Source organism: Mycteria americana, chromosome 9, assembly GCF_035582795.1.
Source record: "Mycteria americana isolate JAX WOST 10 ecotype Jacksonville Zoo and Gardens chromosome 9, USCA_MyAme_1.0, whole genome shotgun sequence".
Classification (NCBI taxonomy): domain Eukaryota; kingdom Metazoa; phylum Chordata; class Aves; order Ciconiiformes; family Ciconiidae; genus Mycteria; species Mycteria americana.
Window position 1 is genome coordinate 30770397 of NC_134373.1, and position 24856 is coordinate 30795252.

Below are 24856 nucleotides of genomic sequence, written 5' to 3' on the forward strand. Positions count from 1 at the left end.
AGCCCTGCTCCTATTAAAAACAATGGCAAAGTATTCTCCATTGTCTCAGTGTGAGCAAGGTCAGGCCCTTCATTAGAGGCTGTATGTAGTAGCAGGAAGAAAAGAAATCTATATTTCTCCTTACCTTTACATATTTTGTGTTTAAATCTTGAAACTCTCCCAATTTCCTATTCTCAAGTAGACGGATTTCATAAGACTGACCTAGAGTTTAAGGAAACATTTCCAAGGTGTTTAATATGTTGTAGCAATGAGAGAGTCATGCTGGCATTTACGTGGCTAATAAAGCATACGTTTGATCAGGGAAAGCTCATTTTTGGTAACATAATGCATTTGCCCCCAGTAATCGAGTAGGCACTAAAGCGCAGCAGAAATCCGAGGGGAAGGTTTGTCTTTTGGCAGTTAAAAGCTCTCAGGGCATCGATCATAGTCTGTCTCCCAGGGCTGCTACAGTTTTCTGGTCACCCTTCAGAAAGTCACCAAGGTGTTCGAGGCAGTTGTCCCCCCGTGCCACATGGCTGTAACAGCACTGCCTTTGTCTGTCCCTTCTGCTGAAGCAACGGTTGTGTGAAGAGCTTCTGGCACAACAAGTCTAGGCACTATTCTGCAGAGGATAGCAACTTGGGCAAAATCTCGCCTTCTTCAGAGAGCAGTCAGGTCTGTAAGGTGTTTCGGTGAACCAGAAACACAAGATTTGTTCCATAAGGCCTTGAGCATGGCTGCCCAGGGCATAAATACTCCTTCAGACACACGTGTGGAAGCAGCAGTGGGTACTACAGGACGTGCAAGGACCAATTCCAGGAAGGGAATTCATACTCCAGCACCCCACCACCACCCTCAGCATAAGGAATTTAGCCAGTTAGTTGAATTTAGCTAACTGGTTTATGAAATAGCATCTCCCTCCAAGGCTGAGAGTAGACAAAGGAGACTGATGTCCCAATACCTTAAGCACGAATGGCTAAGCACAAAAGCTCATTGTACAACTCTGTACAATAAACCTACAGCCGGTACAGAGGCAGGACAGGATCATTAGGATTAATGGAGCATATGTACACCTTATAGCTAGTTTTTCTTGTTCATCTTGCTGTCATCCCTTTTACTGAAAAATGCACAAGTACGACAAGGCAGGCACCAAGAAGGAGATCAGTTTGGGTTTTCTGGCTCAACCGGTATCTCCTCAGAACTGGCCCTGCAGAAAACTGCAAAGCAGATATATCTCCCTCTAAGCAGTTACGGCCAGCAGAGACAAAAAATGCTACATTTCTGGATCTGGATCTAGAAATAGAAGACTTATGACAGCAGATGTGTCAGGAGGGCACTGCGTTTCAGGCAGATTCCCTTTTGGGAATTCCAGCTCTTCCGGTTGCCCGCGTGAGTACAGACCATATCACCAGAGCACAGGGATAATTGTGCTTATTCAGCTGGCTGGCAGGAGAAAAAAAAAAGGACAAGAGAGGCCATATTGAAGTCCCAAATGTTTGCACAACACTCCTACTGATGTCAATAGGAGTTCTGCAAACAGGAAATGACCCTTGAATCCAGCAAGTGGCTTAGGGCATGGGGAGAGGGGAGAATAAACCGTATGAAGTACCAAATTAAGCACTGGAAACATGCATAGATCTTAACCCATCTCTTTGCACATACATAAACCAAAATAACAACAGAGACCTTCCTTTGAAGACTGCTGGACAACAAAAGTGGATTTTGTAAACCACAGTCCTGAAATTGAGGACTTCCACACTTTAACTCAAGAGACTTTCTCATGTTCCCACTGATGCACGTTAATATTGTTTACTTGGCAATTTTTAGAGAGATTACGTATCTCCCCACATAATCAATACTGTTGCATTAGCATAAAAAAAATCAGGCTCAGGTTCACAAAATTGGTTTTCTATGTTGTACCATGTATCTGTGTATATGTTGTACATGTGTATCTATGTTGTGTGAGGTACTTGGCTGCTTGATGGCTCAGTTCGGGGATAGATTTCACCAGCTAAAGAGTGATACAGCTCATTGCCTCAAACTAATTTACACAGCCAAGCATCTCTTGCACTTACAGGTCATTCCCCATGCAAATATGAGGCTAATTAATCATTACAGAAAACTAATTTACTATTTGAGACCATGAGCGTCCAAGAGACAGTAAAACAGATCTATGACTGTACTCAGATGGAGTAACAGGGACAGAGACATTAAGTGGCATAAGCTGTGCTATAGAGGAAGGCAATGGTAGAATCAGAAGCACTGCCAGCCATTCAGCGAGTATCTCAGGAATGAACCAGTTTTTGGGACACCTTTGTGCACTGATATACTCCTACTCTTTGGTCAGCCTGATCTGTTTATTTGCAGTTCCAATGAGACAAAAGAAAATAACGGGCATAAAAACATTGGCCATGTTCCCTTCAAAATAGCATCAAGCACTCAAAAACTCTGCAGCATGCTTCTTCCAACCACTTGCACGGGATAGGAACAATACTGCAACCCAGCAGACAGCAGGCACCACACATCTCCTGATGGGAGTGATCCAGCTTGGATGGAGTTAGAAACACATTCTGCCCACTGGTAAAAAAGAAACTGTAGTGGAGACAGAGTTAATATTAAATAGAAAGCCAAGGAGGAAATAAAATGCTTTGATGAAAGATATATGGGTCATCTGATGTAAGCCCTGGAACTCAGTTTGCGCCATGAAAAACCTCAATCAAAAATGGTATTTTATGCTAGCTGCTTTCCCCTTGACCTCTGAATGTTTAACTGCAGTTACTACACAGAACTGTTATCCAAACAAGACTGCTCCCAGCCAAGCTTCATAAACATGCAGTTTATTTCCCCCTCTGTGGAACTCTATCAGTGAGAATTCGGTCCTAATTCCTCACAATTCCTTTATATATAAAAGCTTTGGTATTGATTTTGAAAAATTCATTCTCCCTACAACTTATTCCAGCAAATACATTGCTTCGTGGCTAACAGTACCCATAATTCATTGGTATAGCACGGACAGGGTTCAGATACTTGTACTTTTATAGCACCGAACTGCTCGGATTATATTTTTTCCTTGAAAAATACCTTCCAAAGCTTGTTTACCCTATGTTTTCCACCATCACTACCAGCAAAACTCCTGAAACGGTGAGTTACAATCTCAGCCCTGCAATTGCTCTAATTGCAGGGAAAAAAACCAAAACTAACGAATCAGTACTTGGATGCTGGAAAACAGGATCCCTTTGTAAAATAAAGCGACTAATAGCTGAAGAAAGCTGAACTCCCCCTGGCGTCAAAGAGGGCAAAGAAGTCACTCAAGGCTCTGGTACACAGATCATCTATGAATCCTGCATCACTGACTCATCAGCACTAGCAGGCATAGACTGCGATTTTCTGCTACAACTAAATCAGTAACAGATCATTCTTACTCAGGTATCTAAATCTGTAAAGAAATGTGGCCACAAGTGTGACTAAAACAAACTGTATTCCCAGTTCCCAAGACAGGCTGCAACTAGCTACATCCAAAACATACAGCTGAAATATAGAGTTCCCCTATACTGAGTTTTTCCATCTGTTTCAGATGGAAATACAGATTAATACAGATTAGACTACATCTTGCCAAGTCAACACCTGGTGGTAAAGCTGAAGACAGGGGCAGAGGGTACCGATGCTGAGACTCTGCAATGATTTGATTGAATGGTCTGACCTTGACCAGGGCAGTATCTGGTCCTCAGCTGACAAGGGTTTAACATCTACAGGGCTCAGATGGAAGGACGAGCCTGAAGAAAACATCTGTGGCAACGGAGAGCAGCGGTGGCAGTTTCACAGCAGTCCCCCTTTACCAGGATGATATTCAACATTGCTGAACTTTAGTCTTAAACCCAGTGCTAAAGGCCAGCAACTTGCTGAAACCCTTTCCTTCCATGCTCTCAACACGGGCCATAGCTGCACCACCACATGCAACACAGATTCAAGATAGCTTCAAAGTCGGTGACCAGCCTGGTCTCTGGGCATGTTGTAATATTGGACACGTACATACTAGGGGGCACCTAAAGCATCTCTATCACTTCTTGAAATGAAGAATACATTTTGCACGCAAATCCCCAGCGTAGCCGAGGCCAAAGCAGCCTCCTGCCCGCGCGACCCGGTGCTCCCCTCGCACAGAGCTTGCCGCAGCCCTTCTTCCCTACCTCAGGCAGGGAACAGAGCGGTAATAAATATTTGGAAAACCACATTAAATTCCTGAGATGCAATTTGTCTCCCAGCTTCACTGAAAGCTTCAGGAGCACCAATAAAAACCTGGGCGGGTAATGATACACTGTAATTTGTATTTTGAACAGATATTCCCTGAGCAACAGCAAATTTATGCAATCTCCTCCTAGGCTAGAGCTTGAGCAACTCTGCTTTACAAACAAGAGTAGTATCCAGCAAAGTAGTAACCACCCAGGTCCAGAGAGTTCCTGTTTGGTGATTCATAAAGCAATTGCATCTATCTTAAAGAGGATTTATAGACTGTTTACTTTTTTAACTTTTATTGTCTTTGGTAATTAACGCACATTAAATGCAGGCATGACCACTTACTTTGGGGACAAAAGAACTGAAAGTCAACAATTTGCTACGGATGAAAAATAATTTAGCTCAACATGGGAACGCTTTCACACGCTCAAAAGGTACAAGCTATAACAGTTTAACTGATTTCCATTGCTGGAATTTAGTCAGTCATCAGGAATTCTAGGCAACTTCTGATTATAGAAGATTATCATTATTTCAAGCTCACAGTTACATTTTGTTCAAAGGTTATTTGCTACACAACCACAATATCCTGCTTGGTTTTTTTGTCTTGGTGTTACATTTCAGGGGCCACTTGCACTACGCATTTTGTGGTTTTCTGCACGATACACCGATACGATACACTAATTTCCAATTAGGATGCTGATGTTCCAGACCAATATGACTCAGGCCTTATTTAGTCTAGCCAAGCAGTCTGCTTGCCTTTCCAGCAATTAATTAAACCCTAACCTTATACTAAGCAATACCCCCAACAAAAATCTGTGGAAAGAAAAAAAACAACTGCGAGTCCTCTTTCTCAGAATGGATCCACACAGCACTAGACAGAACCAGCCTGGAAACTGTTTGATTATTAAGCCAAGCTGGCCAATAAAAATTCCATTTAGCAACTTTATATGGACATCCTAAATAGCGCATAGATAAAGGCAAAGGAATGCTGACAGTCGAATGCAGCATGCAGGAGGAGGGGGAAGAAAAAAAAAAAAAAAAAGCAAGCATTTATCCTCCTAAACCAAAGCACATCCAGCAGGCAGGAGGATCACCTTTGAAACAGCCAAATGCAACTATTCAGGGCATCAGGCACACACAGAGATTTTTCTGACAAAAAAGATTAATGAACCCACAGGGTAAACAGGCAAGAGTGACAGAGCTGGCATCTGAACTTGCATGCTTGATTGCCCACCCTTTTTAGGCAGACAAAAGCAAAAATAAAACTTAGCATAAGACTTGCTGAAGCGTCCCCTGTGCAGACACTCTGCAGGACAGGGAGCAAGGGCAGTGTCCTCCCTCCCCAGGCCACAAATGGCAGTGCGTATTCTGCAGTTGCTTACTGCAGCCTCATTTGACGAGATGCTGTAGATGTTGTTTATCCAGTGGATATTATGAATTCACCAGCCAGTAGGCCACCCTGAAAGCTCCCGCTATGCTAGGAACATGGAAATCCTGCAAAGGAGGACCAACTGTGGGCCAGGAAATGTAGAAGGAACACAAGAATCATCCTGACACAGTAGCCCACCTTGCCCCACATCTCATCTTCAACACAGCACGCAGTTATAAGTGCCCAGGGATGGAGCAGGGTGCATACAGCCCACCCTTTCCTGGCCATAACTTCCCAGTTTCTGGTATTCAGTGTCCAGATCATATCCCTATCAAGCTTCCCAGTCATGACCAATGCTCACAAACTCCTCTTTTGTACAATCTCCTTCTGAACTTGCTTATACTGTGGCAATAAGAACCACAATTTACACATGCCTTGCTTTAGTATTCACAGTCTTGCCCTTCACCTGCCTCCTGTTTCCCTTTGCAGCACAGCTACCTTAGCTCCACCGTGTTTCAGTACGCACCTGAGGATACCTGCCCTACTTGCCACTGCCACGAGGGTGGCAAGACTACAGGAACACAGCAGACCAATTCAACTACTAATTCTACTACCACACCATAGAGCTACACTGTCATCATGTCTCTTCCTATGTTTTTCCTCCTTTTACAATCTGCCCCCAACTCAAGGGGGTTTCTTTGTCCCCTCCTTTCTCTTTCCCTACCTCTTTCTTGTGGGAAAGCCAAACACATGCCTCAGAGCCAAGTTTGCTGGAGGAAAATTTCAGTGCTCATTTACTATATGAACATTTGGCTGAGCCCTACTCTTCCCAGACTTTTGAAGATGGTCTATTTTACAGTGGTGACACTTCATAGCTAACAGGCACTAACAGAAACACTCCTCGTTTACAGTGGTTTCCACTCAAAAGAGAGGGATGTACATTTAATTCCACCAAGACTACAGTCTAACTTTGAATCAAGAACACAAAACCGTCCAGCAGACACAGAAACACTCCCAGTTGCTAAGTTCACTGTGTGCACTTCGGCTTCTCTTGCATAGACCTCATCCACTTTGTTGGACCCCACCTTATCTAAGCCATGGTATAAACTTTGATTTTTAATACAAATTAATCATAGAAGAAATTACTGACTTCTGATGCAAAGCTGAAAAAATATCTGCCCTGTGAAAATAATTTCTTCCTGTATTTCCACTTCTCTAGCATGTACTTGAAACACCCAGGGCTATCTTAGTCACATCTGTCCAGCTCAGAAAACCTCAGCCCCCTCTGTGTAAGTAAAAAATACAGGCTTTTTCTGGTTTCGACCTGTTCTAAGTCAATTTGGACAACAGGTTTTATAGCTCTGTAAGAGCAGCTTTGCGTGTAATATTTACTTGAGTTTCAGATAACTAAGAAGAATGGTCCCGGGTGAGGGTGCTGAAGAGGGATGCAGAAAAGCTGAGTACAACTCCGGACCCCACCCAACAGCTCCCTCAGATGCCCTCAGGTAAGTTGCTTCCTTTACCACGTTTCCGCAGTGAGAAACTGGGAGAAAGCAAGTCCCACTCCCACACCTGGCTACTCAGTGCCTACCACAGAGCAGGGGAGAAGATTTGATTGACAACTGCCCATCAAAGCAGACCGTACCTTTGACATAGGTCACAAATGTGGCACCAAGCTAGGACAAGAGGAATCTCACTGCTCAAGTAGTTGCTGTCTAGTTTCAAGAACACATAATAAATGCTTGGTAGGAAGCAAAGGGAAAAAAAGGCATTTTTTTCCCAGCCTCATTAGAAAGAAGGTATCATACATTACACCTATAAAAACAGCTAATCATGTCAAACCTACAGTGCTTCCCAAGCTTCTTATTGCTACCTAAAATGTGATCTTTTAGGACACTGCAAGTTAGAGAAAGCTAATTGAAAAATTTCCACATCCTCTCAGATTGATAGGTACATTGACACAGACAGTAAATGCTGTAAAAACACAGGCAAAAAAATCACTATTATAATTACAAGAATCTCAAAATACATATGGGTAATGGAGGAAAGTAAAAAAGTGACATGGAATATAAGGAAAAAATCTTACAGATATTCCCTTACTTCTCACTACACTCAGAGGAACTTCTGAGCAGTTCCTTCCTTCACAGATATTGAAGATTTATGGAAGTGGGAGAACAAAACGCAGTCTAGGGGCTTCCAGTAGGAGTTGTGCACAGGCTACAATCCAGCAAGTTCACAATCCCATTTGAATTTCATCCAGATGTTAGCAACAGAAGAAAGGACTACAGAAAGAATAGAAAACAGCCTCTTGGTTAAAAGACAACTGAGATTCTAGCTTCCTAGGGACAACAGAAGTCAGATGCTCTACTTATGCAGAGGTGCCCTGTCATCTGAAGCAAGATTCATAGTGAGCTTAGGGATGGTGTGGTTTGGAGACAGGGTTGTTTATCCTGGGCTGCCAAGTGAAGACAGAGCTGCCAAACATATGGGGAAATTGCTGCTAGCACAATTAATGGCTTCAGCTGAGACACCAAAACCTTCTCAGAGCTGTCTTCAAAGTCAGGCAGTAGACAAATTCCTTCTCCAAAGATGAAGAGGTGCACCACAAGAAAGTAGCCAGTCTCAGAAATGGGAAAGACAAACCAGCTTTGTTAGCCATTTTTTAAGCCATCCAAACCCAGGAACAGAGTGGAAAGGGGTCAAGGAGCAGCATGGCACCCCACAATGACTGGGGATCAAGGATGCATAGGTGGGCAGCCACCAGGGAGCACCTGATATTCAGAGTCTCAACTACACAGTCATTGTGCTTGTGATCTCAGGCAAGGGTGGAGCGCATGTTCACACAGGAGAGGCCACCAGCAGCAGAGCTCCTTGAAATACCCAGGGCCTGGTCAGTGATGGCAGTGATTGTTAGGAAAAGAGGCAGTTCTTAGCATGGGACAAAGCAAAAATATCCCCACAAACAGAGCTATAATTAAATCAGAAGCACACCCAGGCAGAGCTGGTCACTCAGCCTTCTCTACACTTCATTTAGGCAAATAAAGAATTGTTCCAGGAAAACTACAAACATTCAGACAGTTGTGACCCCGTAAAAACTCAATTACGTATGAGTTAACGTCAATACAAAACAGCTTTTTTCATTTACTGTAAATCTCAGTGTTTAAAACTGGGTTCTCTGGCTGTAGAAGATTAGACAACCAAATTTTAACTTTAGACTTTTTAAGGGAGGCAAAGGTTCTCTTTTGCCTTCTGTTGCAAACAATTTCATCTCCTACCCAAGCAATTAGCAATCAGCTTCAAGATGTCCTCTTCACCTGCTCATTGCCCAGTGCTTTATGCACCTTTCTTTGGAGGAGAAACCATGGCATGTCTGCAGTGAGCTGAGGCAGGACAACACTCAGCAAATTTTAAACGCGGCACAGTTTAAAGTGTACCAGTTTATGCACGTGTCTTGAACCTGGATACATGCCTTTGCACCAGAGGGCTGAAATTTACGGCTTTCATTTAGGTGTGACCCAGACTCAAACTAAGTCCATCTTTAGCTTCGTGAGGCATCTGTTGCTTATGCACCTCTACAGCAATGCTCCCAATATCATCACAGGTCTTCTCAGATGTTAGTGGTTTTCCCTCACAGTTTTGGTTTTTGGCTTGTTTGTTTTCTGAACTGTCTAGGACTGGCAATAAAGATGACTCCTGGAAGACACTGTAAAGCAGAGATGGCCAGCCTTCCTAACCCTAACCAGCTGTATACTAAAACCCTCACATGGCCAAGAACCACAAGTCACATACCACAGATCTGGAGAGCTGAACAGAGCCCAGGAAAACTTTACAGGCAGGTGACGGCCAGTTACTCTGAAGTACCACTGCGGGACAGGGCTGGTTTTGTCACACAGCCTGCCCTCAGTGACCCCCTGCCATCAACCTTAACCACCCTCTATTTGGAGTAATTTAGATCTGAGGCTCTGAGCCAACCCAGTGCTGGTCACGAAACAAAATCATGACTTGAATAGCTCACAGTCCACATGCGGTTCTGGCAATACAAGCTGATTCCCTTGGGCAATGACTTTCAGGTTTTTGTGATTTTTGGCTTTTTGTTTTGTTTTTTAAAGGAATGATTTTATTTCCACACATTTATTAGCATTCAGATCTACTGTACAGTGCTCGTTTCCTCCACATTCCTCCTGGTGCAATTTCCGGAACCACCTTCATTGCTCCCATTTCTGTCCATGTTTGAAACTAGTTTCAACCAGCCATGGTCAGACCACACCCCATATGACTGCAGACCATGGGATATGCAACTGCATCAAGCCCTCTTGCTAAAGCATCCGTTTGTAATATGGTTGCTGGTTGATTGTTTGTCTGAAAATCTCTATCCACGAGAGACACTGAAATAGTGCTAAAAGGCGGGCTAGTTCCAAAAACGTTAGGCGATGTTTGTGCTGCAGACTTCTGGACAGTGTAGCTTTGTTGACAGATGCAATCCCTCACCAAAGGAGCGATGCCAGCAGCAGCTCCTAACGTGAGGACACAGCACCTTTACCAGTTTCGTGGACTGAAGGTGGAGTGGTGTTAAGACACCATACTAATAAGTCTATACTTTGTCCCATCGGATGAGTAATCCTCCCGAGGTCCAGTAAAGATCTCAACGTAGAAACTGCCCCAAGGATTAGCAAACTAAGATGATGTTCAATTTGGGCTAATAGGGCTCTGGCTCCAGTTTCCCAAGGAATGTGGGAAGGCAGGGGGGGAAGAGATCGGGAAGGACAAGTGTAATGAGTCAGTCTTTGGAAACCAAGCTAAGGATTTGACTCTAGTTACTTCATTTACAGGCTGGTTCTAGAGCTGCAGCCAGCGAGCGCTCAATGTTTCAAACTGGAGCAGACAAGCTTGGGAGCCTGCCACTGCTGAATGTCCCCAAGTCAACTTAACACAACAGCTAAGCTTGCTCCCCTATGTTCCCCTGCCCTTGCTGAAAACACTGGTCTCCAGCTCAGGAGTCTTCTCAGCTTCCTCCTTCATGCTTGTGGAGAGCCCAGGCCAAAGACCTTTTCCTCCTCAATGCCACTGACCATCTCTCTATGTCTATCCAGCAAGAAGCAAGGCTCATGAGAAGTCACTATGCTCCACAAGGCTGGAGCCCTCTCCCATCCCTCTCCCATTTGTACACAAACACAGCCACTGGACAGCCCTTCTTCCTAGTCCATGTGAAACCCTTTCAGATCTCACCTGAATCCCTCCACCAGTTCCTCTTCTATCTCTGCTACGCAACTTAGCCTTCCATTTGCTACCCAGCTCTTCCAGCTTTCCCCACTCCATAGCTCTGCCACACCTGACCTTTCTTCTATCCAGTTCTGCACATGGACCGTCTCCTGAACTGGTCCACTCATTGAACCACCACTGAACCAGTCACATGTGGAGTAAGTGTTTCAGGGCAGGGAGTAGAGCTGCATCATGGTGACAAAAGGTCAGTTACTGAGTGGTGAAGAGCTCAAGTCAGAAAGGAACATTTGGACATGCAAGTGGCAAGTCACCCAGCAAGCAGAAAACCCTAAACCCCTCACGATTTGGGTAAGTAACCACACTGGATGTGAATTGCTTTGTGGAGCTGGGACAGCCACCGTGTCTTTGTATCTGCCTTACTAGGAGGCAGCTACGACTGAAGATCTCACCAGCGCAGCCAGGGTAGAGGGACATCCATTAATGCAGTTACCCATTTGCTAAAGTAATCCATCACAAAACTCAAGCATACAAGGAAGAAGGGAAGTTTTGTGTAATAGTATTTGGCCAGACCATGATAAGCACAGAAAGAGGGTAAGGTACAAGAGGTGTCCCTTTGCTTACAGTCAGCATAAGGTGATAAGGCATAGGGAATGGTCTAAATTGCTTCATAAGATGGCTATGGCACTGCAGCTGTGTCACAGTGCTCCGGAGTCAGTCAGCTCTTCTGCCATGCTGTGAGTATTGGCTCCAGAGGCCTGGGCTGACTCAAGGTCCCCTTCACATACCTCCTCAAGCTCATATAACATAATTCTATTGATGGGATTCATTTTCTGTCAGAGCCTTTAACTTGCACTTAGCTCTAGCTCAGGCAGGACAACTGAGATCAGTGTGGGATTCCCTGGCTTGTGTTGAGCAGGTCAAAGTAAAGAGTTGCAGCACCCTCCTCTGGTTTTGGAGAAGGGATGGGAAAATACCTACACAACAGGTACCTGCTGGGAAACTATACAGCTGAAGAAAAGTGGTTCCCGCAGAGAAGTGTTGCTGAAAGGAGAAGAAAATTTGACTCAAGCCTTTAATTTCTGCTTTTCAACAGACACACTTCCTATTTTTTATTCCAGAAGGTCAACATATGAGGAACATGCTTTTGACACAGATGTCATGAAAAAGACCAAATACGCTTTTATGTGGTAGTTCCCAAACAGAAACCTCTAAGTGAAATGGGAGGTTACCTGCCAATTCAAATTGATTCTTTGTCCTGGAATTGCAAGACAAATCTTCACCTCGTTTTAACCTCAGGCAATGTCCTCACTAATATCCCACCAACAGAAATTAGACTTCCCAGCTCTGACCACAGCTGGTTGAAGGGTGTGTCCAGCATCCTCTTCTTCCCATATCTGTAGTTACCTCCAATGAACACACAAGCTTCTCACAGCAGCTCATATCCACGTGGGAGCAGACTCCAGTCCCTTTTTCCTAACTAGCACAGGAAAGGGATTTTGGTCTAAGGGACTTAGTATCAAGGCAGACTACATGTCAGATGACTTTACAGTCAAGGCCTGCCCTTGCTACTGGAAAGGGTCAATGCTGGGAGCAAGATCACAGTCAATGGTGTGGACTCTGAAGCAACCTGCTGGAGTGGACCAGAATGGCTTTTAAAAGTAGGTACATTGCAAGATCAAGAAAAAAAATTCATCTACAGAGAGCCTTGAATTTCAAGAGTTTTTTCAAGAAACCCAGAGCATCTCAGTGTAAGAAGGAAAACATATTGCTTGGGAGCTTAAATAAATGAGGTGAGGATGCTCCTGGGAAGGTGGCAGGCAGATGCGAAGCTCCTGCCAAGAGGAACAGAAAGCAGTGAGCCATTCAACTATCAGGAGATGCACCACCTTTTACCACTAATCACCCCAAAGACCCTCTAGGAAAAGGTGCTGTTTCCATTCATTGTGGCAACCCAACAGCACTAAGGCATGCCCACGTCTTCCCCCAGGCCCTTCCCAGCTCTGCTCCACTGCACAGCTTGTGCCAGCCTCATCCCTGCTTTGTTCCCCCAGGCCTGTCCAGCCTCATGCCCTCCAGGGTGTATTCTGCAAGGACACATCCCACCTCCCCCCTTGAGGGATGAAAGAGATGCAGAAGATATACAAGAACTGGTGGTCTGCCCAGGAAACAGGTCAGTACTGTGTCAAGATGGAGCAGGAGACAACTCCTTGCGATAGTAAGCAGGAGAAAGGATAATACAATGTGGTCTATCTGCAAAGGCAGCAACAGTCTTACTTTATAGAGGAAAACCTAGACTGCTCTAGTCACACCGTTTTAAAACTCATGGTATCGTGTAGAGAGTTGTCTAACTTTTGTCCTACCAAGGTAAAAAAGCAGGTACTGCCTGATGTATGCTAAAATATTTGGCCATCAACTGCTTTTCACAACAGAAAATCTTTTACTCTGAAACAAGAAAGAATTTTGTGTTTCACAGGAAGATTCATCTCCATCTCACCCTTGATATGCCCCGTATCACCTCCTGGGGTCTTCTGTATTTGGATGATAAACTGGGAAGACAGTCACAAGTCTCAAGAATCTTTTGATCTGTGAGACAGCACAGTGCCAGCTTATGTGACAAAACATCTGGCTCCTCAGATAGAGCCTGCAGCACTTGGCTGATCTTCCTAGGGGGGCTCCATGGGTCTACCAGCTAGCAACACAGATCCAGCAGCCAGATGCACCTGAGGTCAGAGCTCTGCTTTGTACAGACATTGAGAGAAACATAGCCAGAGCAGCTCAGTGCACAAAGCTTGAGGAACTGGGGCAGTGTCCTGAAGCAGGAGAGGATCGCAGTAACATAGGGCAGTCAGCCTTCAGCTTGTTGCTGGGCTAATGCCTTTGTTTACAACCTGGCAGAAAATAAGTGTAATAAGTTTTAGGGTAATCTGTGCCTGGAGAAGTCTGATGCCTCCAGGACCCACATGCAGGAGGCACTGCAAAGTGACAGCCAAACTCCAACCAGATGTGTATGCACAAATTCTGCCAAAGGGCAAAAAACCCTAGAGAAATACACAGTGCTTGTTTGCCAGGAGTAAAAATTAGCCTACGAGGTCAGTTATAGAGGACCTTGATGCGCTGAACCCCAGCAACTTGTCAAGTTAGGGACTGAGCAGAGCCACATCACCCAGCCAGTGGGAATGCCCTGACTCTGCCCAGACCACCAAGGAGCCCCTGGATACTTGCTAACTCATCCTCTGGCAATGCCCTCCAGCAGCACTTGGAGATTTGCAATGTTAAGAGCCCTCCCCAACCCAAAGTTTGCCAATCTGCTTAATTAATCTGGACTTTTAAGATGAAGGTAGGAGGCTGCAGTTTAAACTGTCTGAGATCAAGCCAGTACCTGGCCATGGGAAACTGTGCATACTATAATGCCGCTTTAAGTCAACAGTTAAATCAATGGGCACTTCATTATTTTATCAGTTGACAATCTGGTATATAAATGTGAAAAATTAAATATTCCTCCTTTCCTCCATCCCCCTCCCCATCTCTTTCCCTCTTTTTTCCCATCCCGCTGCCCTCCCAGTAAGGCACAAGTATGGGATTCAATCTCCCTCTCATGAATTGTTCCCAGGTAATATGCCCTCCTTCAGTGTAGTACAAACCCTACCTTGGTTGAGGTAGGTCAGAGTTTCTTCATGCAGTTTCACAGCAGGTGACGTGGCTGTGCAGAGGACGTACTGAAAGGGAGGCAGTTTGGCATCATTCTCAGGAGACAGCTGTGGTTCTTCCTGCTTGAAGATCGGCAGCGCAAGGACATCTCTGCAACATACAATTCACACGCATTTAGTTACAAAGACTTCACAGAATGTTCTCACCTCAATCTGCATTTGATTCTCATGCTCTGAGATAATGGAGATAACTTAATGCTTCTCCAGAGACTATGACAGCTAAAAAGGAAAGAATTTGGCCAGTATAATGTAACAAGGCGACTTCTGCCTCTAGGATGTCAGCACTAGACACAGAAGAACACAGCATTAGCAAAACAGAGTATTTCTGAGAATTAATTTATGTTTAAAACATAAATCAGATTTAATTTTCAGTTAAGCAGTCTTCCTGATGAGGAAAAAAATTATCAAAAATAGATTCTTCATCCTTGTGGAATACATTTGTTTAAGGGTTCTTGGGTTCTCAGACAAAAGCCTTTCAGAAAAAAGCGAGAAAGAGCACTTTATTTTGACAGCTGAATGCCAGATAGTAAAATGTCTACAAGTAGCAGCCAAGGGTGAGGAGCAGATGCAGCTCTGGTGTAAAAAGGAGACATTCAGGTAAATGATGGCATGAACTGCTGGATTAATTGACTCGTAACATCTCCTTGCACTCTAATAAACCTGGTCCCAAGGAACTGCATAGCTCTTAAGAGAGCATGGGGCTCCCTTCATGAATGCACACAGGTGCTCAGGAGCAGCTTCACTAGGACCTGTGCACAGTCCCAGTTCTGGCTCCTTTACAAGATGTTCATGCTGACCTGCCTGCTGATTTGCAGTCAAACTGATCCCAACCCACACTAATCCCCAAGCAGAACAGGTATTAACAAGGCTGAGAGCACAACAGAATGATTAGTACAAAATGAGATGTCAGGAATAAGCATCCTTACCTTAGTATGTCTGATACTGAAGAAGCGCATTAGCCTTTCCCATGTTGCTAACATTTCTGATCAGTGTGTCCACCTACTTAAGGCACTAATATCCTTCCAAATTAGGGGATTATGTTGAACACAGAGATGTTTCAGAATAAGGAGTGATTTTTTTTTTTTCTCCTCCATTTCCTCCAGATGCGTGAAGACTTGAGATTCCCATTACAGAGGCTGCAGTTCTGCTCCTTTCAGTAATCTCATACACAAAAAGCCTTAAGAAAAACTGTTCAGGAACATGCCAGCGTGTACAGGCATGTTCCCTATGGAAAGACCATTAAGAATTTTTTCCTTGCCTGTTCAGTTAATGATCCACCCTGCATTCATTCATAGCACTCACAACCTTGAAGGCTACCCAGGTCATCAGTAAAACGGTGCACCAGTTTATAGCAAACTGTTGAAGTACCTGGTTCAAACACAGGTACTCCTATTTATGGCAAAATAAAGCCAGAGAGCAAACTGTGCCATTTCAGATATAGACAGGAGAAAAGAGACACCCATCTCTATTTCCATTCTCTCTTCCAGTCCCACCCCCTCCATATTATCACCAACTCAAAGGCATCCCCATTTGCTTACTGGCATTACTGACATAATCACTGCTCTTGCCTAACTGCAGCCATAGAGAGGATTTCTTTTTTTTCCTTAGTGATGATGATTTACTACAGTAATGAAGTGACATAAATGCCTGCAGTAGATTTCTGAAATAGATAGCATTGCTCCACACACACACGCAGGATCTGATACTGCTCCGCAGAGTCATCTCACTCACCCCGGATGCCAACATTTGCTGTTAACGCACTCGTCTGCACAATGCTATTGGAATGCATGTTGCTTTACAGATGAGAACAGATCAAAAACTCTGAAGCCTGAAAGCTTCTGCAGTTCTGCAAAAAACAGCGCACAAAATCTGGCCCAGGTTTAACAGTTACGGGTAAGGAATTTGTACACCTATTCAGCTGAAACAGTCGAGAAATTTAGGCAAGGGGAAGTCAAAATTCAAATATCATATATCATATCAGGTTCTTAACACCCCTACACTTGCTGGAACAGCTGTCTGATCACTGAAGACTGGAAGCATGGAGGAATCCATGATTTGGCTTCTGGAAAGCTTCGCCATATTGAAGCACTGATGAAGCCACACAAGTTAATCAAATTTTTATTCCTATAGCATTTGAACTAATGGGCAGTGGTATCCGTGGCTTTGGATGAAGCTCTGCTAGAATATTTCACCTTATTAAAAGTGTTTGGAACTCAGAAGGTTATGAACAACAGATCAAGGCTTAAAAGAATTTCTAAGCTATAGGTATATAAGACGTCACAGTATTTGTTCAACTCTCTTCACTCAAGAGCTGCAAATCAAGTCTTGGGAAAAGCAGGCTTTCACAACAGTTCCCATCCTTTAAAAAAAGGTGGAAACCCTTAAAACTCTCACAAGTTTCAGCTTTATGCTAAAGCTTTACAGTTCTGGTCTTAACCAAGGGTTAGTCCACCTACCTGGGAAGGGAGAAAGTTATTTGAGACAGTTCAGCCATCTGGCAGAACAGAGAATGAAATACATACCGGGTTTCCATAAAAATGAATGAAGATTTACAAGGATTTTTCTGTAGTATTGTCTTGCTATAACTACAAATACTACTGAGGTACAGCAGAATGTACACAGATGTCTCAGATATGCACAAAGCCTTTGATGTCTGCAAAGTATAACTGATACAAACTTTTCCTACAGCTACTTCAAGGATTGTACTATTTCAGCTTCCTCAACAAGGTCGCTACATGCGGGTATGGAGAGCATTGAGGAAGGCACAGCTCAGCAGAAGAATGCCCCTCTAGAAATGCATGTCTTGACCCATTCCCACTGAGAGTCAATCAGCCAGAATTAGAGGTCTCTAGAAAAAACAAGGGTTTTATTCAACTGACCTTCCCTGAAACACCTGAGGCCATTCCTGCCATAAAACTAGTTTTAGGGCTTTTAGTCCCAGATCAAACACACCACTGTCACAGTGGCAGATACTCACTAAAGCTGAAGTTTTTTCCTAAAAACACTGACAGGTTACCTTCATACTAGCAGCCTTCCTGCCAGATCAGGTATCTTTTATCCCCTCATCTAGCATTCAAGTCAGGAGAAATAATCTAATGTGTTTTCTGGCCGATTCCAAGGAATTTGAATTGTGGGCTCGAGCTGATCCAGAGTTGATGATCGTGTAGCACTCTGATGCTACAAATCCATGGTGTTAATGAAGCAACCCGAGCACTGTAAATGCTCTCTAATGCAGAGTCCGTATGCACAAGTACAAATGCTGAGGCTCATCTGCTACTACCATTGTCACAGTCCTCAACTAATCAGGTTCGCAAGCACAGATCAAGAGAGAACAAGACTTTTGCCCCACACACGTTGTTAAAATAGACTTACTGGGATAGAGAAAGGAGGCGAAGCACCTTGTATGAAGAAAGAGGGAAGCTGCCAGAAAGCAAGAATCTCACGGTATTGTATCATTTGATAATGGGAAGTTATTATTCAGTCAAAAAAACTCCTTTGCAAGTACACCAAAAGGGAGAAGGAATCATTAAGATTGCGTGTCTCCTTGAAAGGGAATTATTATCTGTGTTTGAAGTGCTTCGCCAGACAAACTTGGTGTTCTCTCAACAGTGGTTATTTGGGGGGTACATTTTGAACGCAAGGCTCTTGGGCCCCAGCCAGGTTCTCCACTGCTGCAATTGAGCAAAATCGCACTTCAGGGGAGCAGCAGCAATCGACACCAGCTGAGAGCTCAGCTTTACATATTCAGAAAAAAAAAAAATTCATAAGCACCCAGCAGAAAGGAAACTCCCAAAGTTGTCTGCTTTGTTGTCTTTTGGAGGGAGGAAATACGGGTTTGTGCTACACATGTTACAGACTATTGTTTAGCAGCCCTTGTGCTTAAATTAGGCACATTTAATTAAAAGCGACTGTGTGGAAGCAGGAAAAAGCTGGTTTAGACAAGTTCAAAAAGTGAAATTCTGAGCTTTTTACCCATCATCCCAAAAAGAAGAGAAAGAAATCGCGTCCCGAGAAAACTGGATGCCCCCTTAGTTTGCCAACAGACGCTTTCCTGAGACTTTTGGCAGCGCTCCGCAACTGTCGCACCTTCTCCCTCTGAGCCGCGCTGCCTACGCCTCTGAGAAGAGGGCAGCCGGCAAAAGCCATAAAGCGAGGCTGCAGAGAGTTGTCTAACTAGGCGCTAAAAAGACAGGGAAACGAAAAAAGAAGCGCCCACGCTTCTCAGAGAGAGTTATTTTCCGGGCGCAGCGGGCTCCCCGAGGCCGCGACCCTGGCGCGACCGGGCGATGCCGCGGCTCCGCTGCCCGCCGGGTACGGCCGCCGGGAACCGCCCGGGCAGCCCAGCGGGCGGGCGGCTTCGGCGACGGAGGGCAACCCCTCCCGCCCATCACCCGGGCCGAGGGGCCGAGGGCGCGGGGCAGCCCCGGGGGCTTCGGGCAGCCCCGGTGGCTTCAGGCCGCCCGGGGCGGCTGGGGACTCACCGCAGGTAGCTGCCGGTCGAGTGCTGGTTGTAGTGCTCCGGCTGCGTGTGCCAAAACAGCATCTTGGGGGCGGCGGGCGGGGAGGGGGCCCGGCGCCGGCGCGGTCCCTGGGGCCGGGGGAGGCCGGGCGGCAGGAGGGGGCCAGCCGGGCTGCCCACCCCGAGGCGCCGGGCACGGCTGCGGCCAGCTAGAGCCGCGGCCCCGGCGGCTCCCGGCGCTTTTATGGCTCAGCCCCGGCGGCCGCGGGTTGGCCGGGACGGGGCGCCGGAGCCGGCCGAGCCCTCCCCCGCCCCGCCCCGCCCCGCCCCGCCCCGGCCGGTCCCGTCCCGTCGCGTCCCGTCCCGCCGCCTCCCCCGGCCCCCCGGGCAGGCAGGGCTCGGGGCAGCCCCGCGGCGGAGGGACGGGCCCCCCGGGGAAGGGCGGAGGCGGCGGGAGGTGGCCCCGCCGCGGGAACGGTGTTTGGCGGGGCCGTGGGGAGGGCAGGGGTGCGGGCGGCAGAGCGCGCCGTGGGCAGCGTGGGCAGCTTGCGCGCCCGGGCGGCAGCGCGGCTTCAGCGGGGCCCGGGGGGACCCCAGCTCCGGACCGGCTCTGCTGGGAGTTGCCGTCTGACCCCCAAATTGCCCGTGTTGTTTAAAAGCAAGCCTCCTCACGTCGGGCCGTGGGGGTGTCCTGGCAGCTCCGGCCGACGGCAGTGAGGCCGAGTGTGAAATCAGGGCTCGGGTTCCTCTGAAGTCTCTGGTTTTTTAAATTGCGGACAGCGGCTTGTTTTAACTCCGTGCTCTCTGTCTTGTAGGCCGGCCTGTGGCCTGTGCTTCCTGTTAATGTGAACTTTATGTCAGGGGGGTATTTTCCAGGTGGGAGAGTGAAAGACAAAGTAATTTGCCGGAGGACGTGCAGGAACAAGAGGACAGCGTCAGGGACTAACCTCACCCCTAACCCATTAGCCATATGATGGTGTGTCCAAAAACCCTCTGTCTCTCCTAACCCAACTCCCTACTCGATAAGGAGAAATCTGTTTCTTTACCATTTCAAATTGCAGATCCTGATCCGCACCTATAAGACTGTTCATACCCATCTTTTTCCTAACCCCCTGCTCTCTGTGCATCTTCCTGTCCCACCAGTCCTTCTCCCCAAGTTTGGGGAGGGGAGCAAAATGGTGGAGGGGGTTCCCTGTTTGGTCCTATTGTCTATCCCTCAGCAGAAACGGAAACAGACCCTTAATTACTCTGAGTCATTAAAAATCTTCCAATTGGTTTTGCAGGAGAAGCCTTCCTACCTGCAAGCTTCCCAGTCAAATTTCAACTGAGAAAAAGTCAGTTTACTCACTGCTGTCGGCATATATTATTATGTACTCCCATATTTCACAGCCAAGATAGCGGCATTTCACTGTCGGATGAAATGTTCATTATCCTGCTATGATTATAGAATCTCTATATTGTCATAACACCTAGAGAGCATCACTAGGTCAAGCCCTAGAGAGTCAGATGCAGTATAACTATAGGCATTGGCAGTTCATATCCTGGTGCGTTACGAGGTGAAGAACAAGGTAACCTGAAGGGTAACCAAGTAGCTTTACAGAGGTATTATGAGTCTTGAAGTTTTTAAGATGCATTATTTATATCTGCCAGTCTCTGTATGTTTCAGACTAAGAAATAGCACAGATAAATGTGTCTTTAAGGTATTTTATCTCTCCTCTGTTACTATACAGCTAGACAAACACCTGGTTCTTTCAAAGCAAAATGGTGGGAGTTATCTTGTCACTTTTTTACACTCTTAAAAATATTTAGCTCTGCTCACTCAACATCTGAGCAGCAGCAGCAGCTGCTCAGACCTTGATTGAGCAAAGTCTATATATAGCTCTTGGACAGAGAAACAAGACAAAGTTTGCTGAGGTGTCCAAGGACTTCTCTAAACAGTAAATATCCTTCCCCAGTTTGAGTATTTTGCTGCACTGACTGGAGAAATATGTAGTCCAATGTAAGAGTAAATGACCACACCGTATGAAACAAAGGATCCCGTCAAATCTGGCATGTCAATATTTTCTTTACTATCTTTCTAGAAAGTATGTTGGAGGGAAGATGACTTCAAAACAATCCCATTCATTTCCTCTCTAGCCTGTTGCTGAATGTAGAAAATAAGGTGAGATCTGCAAATTAATTTGGCAGAGACTCTGCCAGCAGCTCTGTCTTCTGAATCTTTCTGTCCCTCCTATCCCTTTCTTAGCCAAATCTGATGAAAAAAAAGACATCTTTGTTCTTTGTCTACCTCTCTGGAAAGAAATCTCAGCCCTCTTCTGGTCTAACTCCTGCTCTTCCCCCAGCGCAGAAGTTTGCATCACAGCATCAAATACCCTCTCCTGATCTTCTAAATCCACCACATCACACGGACCAAGTCCTCCTCTGCTCCCCTCTGGGCTCCCTTCATCGCCCGGCGTCTGCTCTTCCTCTTTCCCTAACACAGCCCCTCAGTGATGAAATCTTCTCCACCACAGCTTTCTCACCCAAACCTCCCTTTGCTCTCCTACTCCCTCCCAGATGAAAGTCATTTCTTTCCCTCTGCTGTGCTGATTGCTCTTCATCTCTCTTTTTAGATGCTTGTTCAATTGGCCATGGTAAAATGCTTTGCTCATATGACTAAGAGGGATTGAGTGAATACTTTTTTTATGGATTTTTCTACTTGAGGTAATGCTATGAAGGGACCTCGGGATACTTTTTGTGTGAAAAAGTATTTTAAAAATAAGTTTCTTTCCCTGTGGATATTTGCGCCTGGGCACAAAAGTACCGTGCCAGTGAGTTCAAGCTGGCATAAAGAGGAACAATATTTTAAAGTATGTAAGTCCTTTTGATTTAAAAAAAAAAAAAAAAACACAGAAAAACCCAAACACAAAACCTTCAAACATTAATATCTGCACTTGCAGTTTGAGATGTTATTGCCCCAAAAGTTCATTCTGCTGCTTCACTGGTCATTACAATCCCTTTAGCCACGCACTGAGTGGAAAACATGTATGCCCTTCATCTGATTTGCTGGAGAGTCAAGAGGTTTAGATCAGCTTCTTGGCACTTAGGGCCAACCTAGTAGATTTTGCACTGAAGTGACTGAGATACAGTCACATATTCCGTTCCCTTTCTCCTCTGGAAAAAAGGTGTTTCCATTAGCCAAGGGGCTAAAGGGATGTGAGCGTGGGACCATTATAACACTGCAGAGATGGTTAAGTAAAAGCTCACATTGGTAAAAGTAATTATGCACTTAACTCCCACCAAATTCAAAGGAAACAAAGCATCTCTATACCTTTATGAATTCCACCACAAACATCTGAATTGCTTCTGGAAAGTCTAACAGGAGCTTGTACGTCAGATAAGCAATTTTGTGTTCATGAAGCCCAAAATAAACTTAGTTAAATGATCAAGGTTGAACATTATACTGTATTGAAGAGCTTCCAAAAGCTGCCATTAGCTCATTATGGCATTAGTCAAGGTTATTCAGGGATTACTCCAACTCTCTCCTGATGCATGGGCCATAGAGTTGCAGCCTGTCTGGATGAACTGCAGGGAGCTGAAATGAGCTACAGAGACTTGGGAAGACTTATTGGGATGGTCACCCAAGCACTGAATATGCTTTAAGAAAAAAAAAAAAAATCAGCATGGTGCCTTTTGTGTTGCCTCTGTGTGTATTTTACCTCACAGGTTTCCAGCCTCTGACTTGGCGATCCTTGGGGGAACTATATTTAAGTAGGCTCTGCAAGATAACCAAGAAAAGTGGCTGTACTGTGACTGGTTAATTTGCTCTGCCTTCCCTGGAAAACACTGAAGGCACCAGAAACTAGGAAGGGCTGAAAACCCAAGGTTGTAATCAACTGCGATGTTCTGAATGAAGAAAGGACAGGTTTTATACAGCCCTTTTTGTTCTAAAAGCTGGAAAATCATTGCTATGCCTTTGCCTGGGTTTGGGGCAGCTTCCAGTGGCGAGTGCAGGCTCTCCTGGGTAGCCCACTGACCTCTGAGGTCTCCTCATCCATCCTGTGCAGGTCCACTTTGCAGAGGGAGACCAGCCCAGGTGGGTTCCCGTTGGCCTCTACTGAACAGCACCTCGGGGCATGGCTGGTGGCCAGCAGTTCGGGGCAATGGTTACCTCCAGCAGTATGAATGTAGTCTTGCTGCTACAACCCAGAAGGAGGACACTGAACTGGAAAAACTGAGAATGAATAAGGTCTTGAAAATGTGCCTTACAGTGAAAGAAACAAGGAGCTTAGTTTGGTTTTACCCAGAGGAAGATTAACAGGTGACTCAAACATAGTCTATAAATACTCACATGGGAAATCAACATTTCATAACAAATGCTCCTAAACCTCACAGCAAAGATACAAGAGCCAGGGAATAAACACTGCAAATTAATAAACCGAGGCCAAAACCAGACTGCACAACTTAGCAAGGAAAGTAATCAACTATGAGAGCAACTTTCCCAAAGTTTGTGGTTAAAGCCCCCTTTCCCCACCCCCATTTTCTAGATGTAAATCAAGACTAAATTTTTCTCCTAAAAAAAAAAAGAAGTTAAACAAACAGGAATTCATTTAGGTCCTGTGGCCAGTTTGACAGAGGAGAACAAAGATGTTCACCGGGACCCTTTACGATCTCTGACGTTGCCTCGCCAAAGGCGTCCAAACGCCTTCCTATTACAGTCACCTCCCTGTTCTACCGTGTGTGTCTAAGGCAATGCGTCCCCTTCCACAGCAGCCAAACTCCCAGCAACGCTCATATGTCGTGATGTGCTGTCAACACAATCATCATGACACAATGAGAACCACATTAACTGAACTTAATAGCAAAACAAATATCAGGAAGAATACCACACAGACTGGCTTATTTATTTTCTTATTCAAGTCATTCATTAAAACCCTCACCATTTTCTCGCTTATCAGAGGTCACCATCAAATTTCCAGCTGCCACTGAATTTCCAGGCACAACCAAGCACTGATGAATCCACGAGGTCTTTTTGCCACAGAAATTAAGCCTCATTTGCGAACTTTCCCCAATGTCATATTAATCATTTTGACTGTCCTGATTTTATCAGCAGAATCAAATTTTTTTTTCCTTCCTGGTGAACATTTCTTTTAAAGTCATTTTGTTGTGGAAACAAAAAATATTTACACAATGAGGATGACTGATGATTGGATGACAAAATAAGCACTTTTTAAATGCTCATTATACATCTATTGGCATTGGCTTGCTCATTGTGAGCTACAGGCTGCAATTACGGGGACCGGCACTCTCTCCGATGGAGCACACACAGTAGCTGTGTTTACATTGCTGCGAGAGAGGCCTCCGGAGCCGGCAACGCTAGTAGGAAAGCAGCACATGACTTTAAAAAAAAAAAACAACAACAACAGAAAAAAGCATGTACTTTTTGGCCAGCAGCAGACACTGACTCTGCAAACAGCTGCGCCCGGTGCGCGCCGGGGGCGAGTTACGGTCCCTCTGCCCGAGGTCACCACGCCGAGCCGCCTGCGGCCACGCGTGCTGCCTGCTCCGAGCAGCCTGGGCTGTCCTGGATGGAGCGGCGTAAATACATCATGGCCTCGCACACACCAGGTCAGCAGAGCACGGGGGACGGTCACCGCCCGGCACTTTGTGGGGAGCAGCGGCGGGAGGCGAAGCATCATCACCCAGAGCCGAAAACAGACCAGCTCTGCTTATGGCTCTGCTGTCTGAGGAAGCTTTGCTTCACAGCAAAAAAGTCGTAGCCGGGACAAAAATATCTGTGAGGGCTGCCTGTATCCCACATCCGCCCACCAGTCTGGTTTGCCACCCTGCCCCAAACACTGGTGTCAGCGCAAGCGGGGAGGGGAAAGGGAGGGATGGAGCAGCCGGGGGCCG

The 24856-nt window shown here is 45.6% G+C and overlaps 1 protein-coding gene across 2 annotated transcripts in view; it reads right to left on the reverse strand.

Moving 5' to 3' along the window:
• TFCP2L1 (transcription factor CP2 like 1) overlaps window positions 1-19203 on the reverse strand; it is a 38406-nt gene extending 19203 nt beyond the window's left edge. Inside the window, exons 1-3 of one of the 2 annotated variants that reach the window (XM_075511638.1) lie at window positions 18987-19203; window positions 14445-14596; window positions 125-201 (exon numbers count right to left, since the gene is read on the reverse strand). In XM_075511638.1, the coding sequence (XP_075367753.1) occupies window positions 125-201; window positions 14445-14596; window positions 18987-19048 (291 nt within the window). In that variant the 5' untranslated portion in view covers window positions 19049-19203. The remainder of the gene's footprint in view (window positions 1-124; window positions 202-14444; window positions 14597-18986) is intronic. The other variant, XM_075511640.1, reaches the window with a different exon arrangement.
• Window positions 19204-24856: the final 5653 nt, after the last annotated feature.